Genomic DNA, 10,732 nt, shown 5'->3' with positions numbered 1-10,732 from the left:
ATATTTGGGGGATTCATCCCTGCTCCCCAACATTGGTGTCCCATATGTCCCCATAATGAAACTCCAGTATGTTTGGGGGGTTCAGTGCTCCTGACTCCCCTACTCCGTTTTAGCCTGGGGTCCCCCGGGACCGCCGTGCTCTTTGTGGGTGGCAGGGGAAGGAGCTGTGGGCAAGTGGCTCCTTAAGGAATGTGGAAGCCCAGCTGCCCTGGAAGGACACAGAGAAACTGATGAAGAAAAGGGGGCCGAGATCTGGGCTGTGGAGAAGGGTTTGCTCCCCTTTCTTGTTCAGCCTTTGGGTGCTGGGGGCAGGGAGCTGCTCCAGTGGGAATGCGGATCCCAGCTAACGATGGCTGCATGTTTGGGTGTCCCAGGGCTGTGACTCGGGGCTCTGTCTATGTGACCGGGATTGGCATGATGGAAACAGACTAGGGGCAGTAATGGCAGCTTGGCCCCCACCTCCCCGGTGCCGTGACCCATGTAGAACCAGCAGTGCCGAAGGGATGAGCCTGGAAAAAGTGGGGCCTGGGGGGAGAGGAGACTTTCGTGTGCCAGAGACTGCCCCCTGAAATCTGGCGGGGGGGCCTTCCTTTGCTTTGTTCAGGACCACATCACTCCCAGTGCCCGATGAGAGACCAAGTCCTAAAAGGAGGCCTTCTACCCATCAGGCCTGAAGAAGACCGGAGCCTCCAACCTTGGGAGCTGGAACGGGCAGGAGAAGTACCGGGGTCCTGGAGCTCCAGACTCTGTCCCTTTGCTGCTACCTCCTCAAGGGACCTTCAGGATCCCTGCTCTGTGGAAGCTGAGGGAAGGACTCATCTGGTGGTAGCCAAGCCACCTCTGGACATGGACTTAGTGCATGCACTATGTAGGAACTCAGCCAAGCTCTGGGCCTATTCCTGCGGAGAGTGAGACATAGCGGGGGAAGGAAAGGGGAACACATTTGGTCTTGCTCTGTCTTCAGAGTAAAGGTCCTTCTGCAAAAGTAAATAAAGGGAGGGAAGGAGAGAGATATAGGGAGGGGAGAGAGGGAGGGAGGGAAAAAGGAAGAGAAAGGAAGTGAAGGAGGGAAGAGAGAAACAGAAGCAGAAGAGGAGGGAGGGAGGGAGGAAGGGAAGAAAATGAGAGGAAAAAGGGTAGAGGGAAAAAGGAGGAGGAGAGAGAAAGGGGGGAAAGGAGGGACAGAAGGAAGACCATGTGGAGTGGTGAGCCTAAGCCTTCTCCCACAGGACCACATTAAAACCTACTTTTTAGTCAATTGATTGAATATTTCTCCAGGCTAAAGTCCTTTCCAGACCAACCTAAAGGAACCTGTCCTTAATCCAATTTCTCAAGAAACAAGGCCCTGCCCTAAAATTCCTCCACCCCCTTTTCTCTAAATCCTAACTTCTTTTAGGAAAGCTACAAAAGGTTAAAAATAGGTGCTAAGGCTTGGGAAAATGGATTAAGGATGGGAAACAGGCTTAAAAGGAGAAATGGCTCCAGTTAGTAAAGATCTCTGGCTTCCCTGGTCTAGAGGGGAAAGGATCTTCACTGCTTGAATCATTGCTGGAAGGGGAAGTCCTGGAGGGCAGGGAATGGTTCTAAGGGAATGTTACACTTGATAAAGTACAATGTTAGTGTGGATGTGGAGCCCCATGACAGGTGAGAGTCCATTGCTGGATGTTTGAGCCAGAAGACCTGGGCTTGGATCCTCATTTAGATAGTCACTAGTTGTGTGAGTGAGCAAGTCACTGGTCTCAAGTGTTCTTCTCTGTGAAATGGATTCACTGACTTCTCAGATATAAATCTGTACCAGTGAACCGGGATCCCTGGGATCCAGCCCTACCTCCATCCACCCCTCGAGGCTCCGAGAGGCCATTCTGACTGGATCAGCCAGAGCAGAATTGCCCAGACAAGGATCTCCATCCTCAGGCTCAGGGCCTCCTGAAGAATCGGTGTCTTCCTCACCTCCACCAGATTCTCTGTATGTATCTAGTAGGTGCTTAATAAGTACATATTGGCTTGGTTGATTTTAGCTGAGACATTTTTCATATACTAGCACGTGAACACCTTTGCCTCTTTGGTGACAGCTCCAAGAGGGCCGGAGCCACGTTTTTTCTCATTATCTTCAGGGCTTGGCTCACAGTAGGTGTTTTAATATTTGTTGAGTCAAAGCTTAGCTCAGATACCGCCTCCTACAGAAACCCCTCCAGAGTCTACCTAATGTTCATGCTTCCCCTCTGACGTCACATTGGATTTACTATTCCCCTTTCCAATTGTGACTCCCTAATCACGGCCCGACAGCCTCCTGGTTCGCTTTTCTTGATGAATCATTATCTGTGAAGCAGGGGCTTGGCTCTTCCGTGCCAGGGTGGTCTCGAGGACAGAAGCCCCTTTCCCAAGCTAAGACGCAGCGAGATCCAAAAGCATCCACGAAACAGCCTCTCCTGCCTTCTACAGAACCCACACAGGAGAAACTTTTCTACAAACACCCAGGAGTGCATCCCCGGCTGAGGCCGCATGCTCCCTCTGACCTTAAAACCTAAACCATCTTATCTTTTGGGCAAAACTCAGCTTCAGTCAAGTCTCTTCTGTGAAAAAGGAGCCCTCACTCTGCAGCCTCCCTGGCTCACAGCTACTCCCTTGCTTTGTAAAGGTTTATTTTCTATTTAGATCGTGCCTGATCTCCTCAAAGAAATCAGACCAAGCCGGCAGGTGGTAAACTCAAAAAAAGTTAACCGACCAAACAACATTGTCTTTATATGTAAAAGACAATGGAAGCGTGGGACAGGGGATGGCAGAATGAATCTTGAAGCCAGGAAGGTCTGGGTTCAAGTCCTGACTGACTAGTGCAAACTATGTGACCCTGGGCAAGTCACTTAACTCCTGATTGCCTCAGTTCCTCATCTATAAAATGGGAGCACCTTGGAGAAGGAAATGGCAAGCCACTCCAGTATTGCTCCCCTCCCCCCAAGTCCACTGGTCCCAGAGTCAGACCCGACCATCTCCGTCATCTGTGCTGGTTTATTTGTGTAGCAAGGACCGTAAAAATTCCTGCTCCACAGTCCAAGGAGGCCGTGATGGGAGCATCGTCCACGGACACCAAGATACTTGTAGCAGCAAAGACTGGAAACAAAGTTGCTGCCCCCATCAGTGGGTATGTGAATACAACAGTTGTGTGTGTGAGATCCCGAAGCCTGGAAAGATACATGTACCGGGAAGGCAGCAGAGCCAGGAAAACAACGTTCTACATCAGCCACAACACCCCCAAAATAACGTGGATGCGGCAAAATGCTTCAGAATAAGCCTGGCTCCGAACTGGAAGCCTGCCTGGCTCCCCTTGGAAGGGGGCTGAGGTCCACAAGTAGCAGACACTTCCCATGGTGCAGTGCTTTTTAACACGCTGATTTTCCTTCTTGTGTTTGGTCTCTGTTATATAGGATGGTTCTCTGGGAGACAGAGAAATAAGGATAGTAGAGGAAATGACCGTGATATAAAAAAGAAAAAGGGTCAATGAAAATTTATTTAAAAAACAAATAAATAAAAATCAATCTATCAATCAAGATACATTTTAAGGAGGGAGAAGAGTTGGACTAGCAGGCCTCTTAGGTCCTTTCCAATTTTAAATCTATGCTCCTGTGAAACTGGTCTGTCAATTAGTATTTCAGTGCCTACTATGCTTAGTGACAAAGAAGGCAGAGTCGTCCCTACTCCCAGGGAGCTCCCAGGCCATCGAAGAGAGACACCTCTTGGTGTCTCTTCCAGAACTGTACCGACATCCACACAGCTCAATGGCTATCTTCACCGCCTTCCCAATTAACTCAGCACCCCTCATTCTTCCATCTCCCAATCTGCGAGGACAGGGATTTTAACCTTTAATGCATCAAGGATCTCTCTGGCAGTTTAGGAAAACCTATGGAAGCTTGTTTCAGAACCAGGTTTTTAAATGACCAAAATAAAATGCATTGAATTACAAAGGAATGACATTCAACTCCAGTTATCAAATTATTCTGAAATAACCATACAAAATGTATCCTCTCCAACCCTTTCCCACTCCCCACCCCACTTCCAGGTTGGGAAGCCGGGGTATGACCTCTTAGGGGCTGGACTTGGAGCAGAAGAATTCCCAGAGGCGGCTGGTTTGGCTGGGAGGGACAATCTCTACAGAACCATCCCAGGACATCCTGTCTCCTCTTTATCATCCGAAACCACTCCCAGATTCTAACTGAGCAAGATGTTCTTCCAAATTGTCTCCAGCAGACATTCCTCCCTTACACAGCCCAATTCATTGTTTGGTTTTTGTTTTTTTCCCATAATTTTTTACCAGTAACAAAGGAGGAGAGTAACGAGTATTCAAAAGATCCTGGATCTAGGTGTCTTAAATTTGAAAAACAAAATAAGGGGCAGCTGGGTGGTGCAGTGGGTAAGGCACCAGCCCTGAAGTCAGGAGGACCCAAGTTCAAATCTGGCCTCAGACACAAAACTTCCCAGCTGCATGACCCTGGGCAAGTCACTTAACCCCTATTGTCTCAGCAAAAAAACAAAACAATACCAAGTGTTAGTAGTGTTACCCACAAGGAGCAGAGGCAGCAGAAGTGGCTAATAGCTGCCTGCAAAGTCGGGGAGCCCAGGGTCACCTAGATAGTCTGAGTGTGTGTGTGGAGGGGCAGTCATGACTCCAGGAGTATCCAAGTCACCCATAAAGAAGAAGCACAAATGAAAGACCTACAAGTAAGACACCAAACCTGCAGTATGGAGAGGGTGGGGTTTCCACCACTACGGCCACAGGGTTTGGGGAGGGAAAGAGCTTCCAATTCCACAAGAATTTACCAAGAGCTGGAGACACAAAGACAAAATTGTAATCATGATGTTATTTTTATTTATTTTGGGGATGGGGAGCCCAGAAAGATCTGGATCTCCCGGTGAGCAAAGTTCCCCTTGGGGCACATGGAGGTAAGGCCGAGAGCCAGCCAGGCACTAAATGTCAGAGGCTCAACTTCAACCACTAAGCTGTACGACTGCTCTCTAAAATTCTGAATTACTATTAGAGAAGAAATCTTCCATTTCTTTCCTGAAATCACATAGGCTCAAACAGGAGAATATTCACAGGTTACCCAGAGAGCATGTGTGGCCACTGTCACCTTTCCTGAAGCCTTCCTGCACCTGTTCTGTGAAGCTGTGGCTTTGGGGAAGCTGCCCCTCATTACCCATGGTTCCCCTGAACCTATAGGAGATGCTGGCCAGAATCTCAGTCCCATAGCTGTGTCCTGCTCTCAGATCCACCCCCTGCAAGGCTTCAAATACAGAGTGTCACACCTATGCAGGTGCAGGGAGTCACACCCATGCAGGTACAGCACATCACACCTGTGGATATACTGTGACAACTGAGACACTCAGGTGTGCTGATGAGATGAGAACCTCCAGAACACTTGGGGACAGTCTCCTCTAGACCCTGTCCCTCTCCCGACCTCTAGACAAAATTGAGGGAGTCACCCCAGGCTACCTGAGAACAACAATGTTTCAAGGTTCTACCTTTTTGTTTGGCCACAAAACCCTGCAATTATATAGACTCGGCTCCCACCCAAAAAAATTTAGGTCCACAGGACCCAACCTTGACCTTCCCCAATTTCTTGAGAGGGAAATGTGAAAAAAACACTGTCTTTTACTTTGGGAAACCTCCTTTTAAATAATACTGTTTAAAAAAAAAAAAAAACTCGGCATCAAAAGCAATTTAAGGGAGCAGCTGTGTTGCACAATGGCTAGAGCCATTGGCCTTGAAATTAGAAGGACCTGAATTTAAATATGGCCTAGCTGCATGACCCTAGGCAAGTCACTCAACCCTGATTGTCTCCAAAAACGGACCAAAAAAGGGCAAGCTGAGGGCGGGGGAGGCCAGTGCTATTGTATACAGGCGTGAAGCCCCAGAGACCCTTCCCTCTTAGGCCATCTTCATCTGCCAGTGGCTTCTACACTCCCCAGGCCCCCAGTGAGTCAGTGCGTGAATAGATGGAGCCCTCGCAAGACCTGGTCCACATCCACCTCGATATCCTGATGGATGGCCATCAGGGCCAGGCCCGGGAGCTGGCTTGCCTGCCCTGGGTCCTGCTGCCACATCCTGGCTCTCTCCAGCGCCCTGGAGGCCCGCTCCCCGGGGGCGACGCTGATGGGCATGGTGGCCAGGACGGAGAGGGCCGCGTTGATGCTGGGGAAACGGAAGGGGTTCAGGTGCTGCAGGGCGTTCAGGAGGCTGCTGGGCCGCTCCTCCCTGGGGACTTCTGTCCAGTTCTCTCTCCACCTCTGCAACTCCAGGTGAAAACTGTCCGGGCTGGGGAGATCTCCCTGGAACGCATCATGGAGGGCCGCTTCAGCCTCCTGGCTCTCCAACAGGGGCAGCTTGTCTGGGATGAGGTACTGGGCCAGGAAGCGAGGCGAGCTGTCCAGCAGCTGCTCCTGGAGCTCAGACATGACATGGTCCAGAAACGGGATGAACAAGGACGTCTTGTAGCCCTCCCGGAGGTCCTGTGTGTTAAAGTCATCAGGGGACACTGGCTGGCCACACACCAGTGGTGGGGACTCTTCCACCCCCACACTAGCTGCTAAGAGCTTCACATCATCGTAGAGCACCTCAAACCCGGGGTCGTCCTTGTCTTTCATTTTCCTGAGCCTCTGGAGGATGAGATTTGCCTCAGCTGAGAGATGGAGGAGGTCGGGGTCCCCCTGCTGCAGGTCCAGGGGCAGGGACTTGGTGCATGAAAGGATGAACTCCACAGAGACCAGGGTCACCAAGAAGTCAAACTTGGTGAGAGAGTAAAAGAGGCTTTCAGCATCACCACAGTGCTCGGCTGCCTTCCGCAGGGCACTGAGGATCGCGGGATACTCGTCTCGGAAAGCTCGAAGCACATCTGCCAGGTGGGGATGCCAGGGGTCGGCTCGGCCCCCCACTTCCTCTGGGCCATCGTCCCCCTCCCCAGGGTGGCCACCGACATCTAGGAAGGCCCCGGGAGCCAGAAGTCTGGGGCTGAGCAGCTCTGCCGAGGACCTCAGTGCCAGTGAAGTTTTGCTCAGTGTGTCTAGTAACTTGGTGACTGGCCGCAGGTCACAGGAGTGCAGGACGGCGGCAGGCAGCTGGTGCCCGGAGGCTGAGCAGACGGCTCCGGGAAGGAGGGTGCAGACGCGTGCCCGCTGGCCCCTCTGGGGGCCAGGGCCCCGGTAACTGTAGCCCCGTAGGAGCTCCTTCTGCAGCCCCCAGGCCGACATCCTCTGTAGGAAGAGCTTGAGCAGGCTCTCTGCCGCGCCAGGAGCCTCTATGAAGTCTATGGGGTCTTCACAGATCTCCACAGGCCCTTCGCTGGGCCGATGCACGTAGCGCAGGGACAGCGAGAGGGAGCTGGACCTTCCCGAACCTCCACCAACGATCAGACTGAAGAACTTGGCGTCTCTTACCCGGGCCAGGACCTTACTCTGGATCTGAAGGCCGATGAGCTGGATGAGCTCCTCCTGCGTCCGTTCCGAGGACTGGCGGGCGGCGCAGGGGCCGCTGCTCAGGTTCTCCTGCAACAGTGGGTCCAGCTCGGCCATGTAGCGAGAGAGGGTGTCCAAGGTCTTGGTGACCGTGGGCCCCGGGCCCAGCAAGATGTGGTGCCTGCCGCAGAGAAGGATGAGCCTGACCATGCGCTTCAGGGCCAGCTGGCCCTGCTCGGAAAGCTTCTTCTTGAGCTCATAGGCTGCAAACGCCTCAGTCTTGACGGCGGCTCTGCCGTGCTCTTTGGACCTGCTGTGCCTCTCCAGGATCTTTTTGCCATTGGACCAGTCCTTCAGAGGGGTGGACACCAGGACGGTCTCTTTGTTGCTGTTAAACACAAAGCAGGGGCCACAGAAGACGCCGTCCAGATGGCAGGAGTACCGGGCGAACTGGTAGTCCTGCAGGAGCTGGGCACTGCAGCGCCGGTACTTCTGGCTGGCGCCCGAGCCCATCAGCCGCTTGGGGAACTGGAAGTTGGAGGGGGGCACCCAGCGGGAGGCCAGGATGGCCCTCTTCTGCCCCTCGGTCAGGCGCCAGCGGTCCAACAGGCCGATGTCTTCCTGGTCCGGGGCCCGGGGGGGTTCCGGGAGTGAGGCCTGCTGGGCGGGCCTGGTGACAGAGAGGTCCAGGGCTCCTCCACCGAGGGGGCAGTCCTCGCCCTTCTTACTGGACTGGCTGTCCAGCTCCATCTCCGGCCCCGGGGCCGCACGCCCAGCCCTAGAAAAAGGAGGGACAGTGGTGACCTCTGTTGGCCGGCCCGGCCTCCCCACGGGACCCGGGAGGACACTCACGGCAGCAGGGAGGAGGCGGCCCTGGGCAGTTTGTGGGGCGCCTCAGGGGCGGGCCGGGCCGGCTTTCTCTTCTGGGCTCCCGACAAGCATCTCCTCTGCTGGGCCGGCTCCTCCATCCCGAGCTAAGGAACACGACGGGGCGCTCACGGCGTGGGGAGGGGGGAGGGAGGGAAGGGGCCCACGCCGCTCCCCTCCCAGGCACCGAGCCCGAGATCCGCACTCGGGGATCTGGCCCCCAGACCCACCCTGCCAGTGGCCTCTCCGGGCCTCAGTCTCCCTATCTGTAAAATGGACCCGCCAAGCCCATGGGCCTGTGGCCTTCTCTATGGGGTGTCTAAAGCGCCAGGCCCGTCTACACCCCCCCAGGGGATGGGGGGAAGCCGGGGAGGGGGAGGGAAAGAAGAGGGGCTCGGGGGGCCTCCCTTTCTAGCGCCCCCAAAAACGACCCAGGGAAATACGCCACCATTGGAGAGGGCGGGGCACACAGCGGCTCCCCCGGGCGCCCCGGGCCACGCAAGCAGCGCCGCCCCCGGGGGGCGCGGTGCCCCTCTACGGCCTGGCCCCCCTCGCGCTCCCCGCGGCCTCTTTCCCGGGAGCGCTCCGAGCCCTGCGCAAGCGCACTTGGGACGTGCCTCCAGCCCGGCGCCTGCGGGCGGGGCGGGGGCGGGACGGGGAGGAGGGCGCGCTCTGGCCCCGCCTCCGAGCGCCCTTGCGCCACGACGCGGTCTCGGCGCCCGGTCTGCTGCGGGTAACCACGCTTCCCATTCAATGACTGAAAGGAGACTTACGCTAAAGGGAGCGTGATGACGTAGTTTTCGCCACGGAGGGGCGGGGTCTGAGGGGGACCTAGTATGGTCCCGGGGAAGGAACGCTGAGCTCGCTGCGGAGGCTGCGCTTGGAGCTCCTTCCTCGCTTTGTGACCTTGGCCACGGCTGTGAAATTCTGCTCCCTAATCCCGATCGCACCGTGCGGTCCCAGGCTCCCTGGGTTGGAGCTGGAGGAGAGCTTTCCGAGCTCTGCAGTCTTCCCACTTAAGGCACGGGGAAACTGAGGCACAGGCGAAGGCCTGATCCCGGTTGGAAGCCAGTGAGTTAGGTCTGAACCTCGGTCCTCCTGGTCCCGAGTCCGGTGCACACTAGCCACGCTAAACGCGATCAGCTCAGTTCAGGAAAAACCTAATTAAGAGCTAGGTGAGGCCCAATGGGGACTTCTCTCTCTCCTTGCAGATGGAGAAAGCATTTGGATACAGGAGAAAGCATTTATTGCAATCCAAGCTGAACAACTCTCAGAGCTGTCCCGGGCCACCCTTTGAAATTGTCGCCAGTCTGTGGTTTCTAAGGCACAGGGCTGAGCTGTCCCTCCAAAGCCTTGGGGGGCTCCTTACTCAGCCTTTTAGAAACAATGTAACAGGAAATCTCCCTCTGCAGCTTAAAGCCTGCCACAGTCTGGTTCAAGCTGTCCTTTCCAGAGTTATTTCCTAGGCTTGCTTTTTCCAGAACTCCCCACAGGCCAAACTGTCCTCCAGATCCTGCAGGCCATCTCCCGTCCCCCACAGACTGTCCTCCAAAGTGTGAATACCCCCCCTTCTCACTTGTGCCTCTTCCACTCCCCAATATCTTTCAAGACTCATGCCCCTCACTACCGACAGCTCATCTTAGGTTTTCTTTCTTTTTCTACCAGTGTTTCTCCCAGCGGATTTTTAAGCTTAAGAGCAGAATCTGTTTCAGTCATTTAATAAGCGTTTATTGAGAGAGGTAATGAGGGCCAGAGCTGAGGCGGCATCAGGGATGTTGAGGGATGTGGGGTGTTCAGGGGGTATCAGGTGTAAGGGCTACTCCATCTGCTTTTGGGGTCTACCTGTCACCAGCTCTGCTGCATGGGCAAGAGCTTTCTTGTAGCTGATACAACTGTCTTGGCAAATGTACTAGATCAGGTGGGGGGTAACCGATAGGCCTCAGACCCATTGGTGAGCTCAGGGGTTGTCTACCCCACACCTGTGAGAACTTCCCCAGTGGAATGGGCAGATGGAAACAATTTGTTCCAAGTAGCTATAAAGGTGGTGGAGCTGGAAGGACAGTGTAGGGTTGACCTGTATTCAGGGGCAGGGAGAAAAGGCCGCCAGCCTGGAAAAGAATGGGAGAGGAAGAGGGGGGAGAGTCTTCTTTTCATAACATTTATAGGGGCTCAAGCAAGTGAAGTTTGGGGGAAAAAAATCATACCGGGTTAGGACAATAATACCCTATTCCTCAAGCTACTTCTAACTCCCAAACTGCCCATGTTGAGCTATATGAGTCTCATTCCTTGACCAAAAGTTGGACCACTTTGCAGTCATAACTAGGAATATTGTCTCCTGTGGCAAGAAGAGTTGTGGGAATGGGGCAGGAGACTGCAGAAACCAAGAACACTGAGCACAGTCAGGCTATAAGAATGCTGGTGA

At 54.1% G+C, this 10,732-nt stretch overlaps 1 protein-coding gene across 1 annotated transcript; it reads right to left on the bottom strand.

The window, feature by feature from the left end:
- Positions 1–4,850: 4,850 nt before the first annotated feature.
- LOC105750827 (52 kDa repressor of the inhibitor of the protein kinase-like) lies at positions 4,851–8,950 on the bottom strand. The gene is made up of 2 exons (XM_012551849.3): positions 8,296–8,950; positions 4,851–8,221 (listed from the first exon to the last, which is right to left on the bottom strand). Exons 1-2 carry the CDS (start codon positions 8,409–8,411, stop codon positions 5,974–5,976), a joined length of 2,364 nt encoding a protein of 787 aa, XP_012407303.1. The 5' UTR covers positions 8,412–8,950; the 3' UTR covers positions 4,851–5,973.
- Positions 8,951–10,732: the final 1,782 nt, after the last annotated feature.

Source organism: Sarcophilus harrisii, chromosome 5 (genome assembly GCF_902635505.1).
Source record: "Sarcophilus harrisii chromosome 5, mSarHar1.11, whole genome shotgun sequence".
NCBI classification, from domain to species: Eukaryota; Metazoa; Chordata; class Mammalia; order Dasyuromorphia; family Dasyuridae; genus Sarcophilus; species Sarcophilus harrisii.
This window is presented reverse-complemented; position numbering and strand designations above follow the sequence as displayed.

Coding starts and splice junctions, on each gene's coding strand:
- LOC105750827 (XM_012551849.3), bottom strand. CDS start 8,411: ATGGAGGAGCCGGCCCAGCAGAGGAGATGCTTGTCGGGAGCCCAGAAG. Junction 8,222..8,295: donor GCCGCCTCCTCCCTGCTGCC/GTGAGTGTCCTC, acceptor TCCTTTTTCTAG/GGCTGGGCGTGCGGCCCCGG.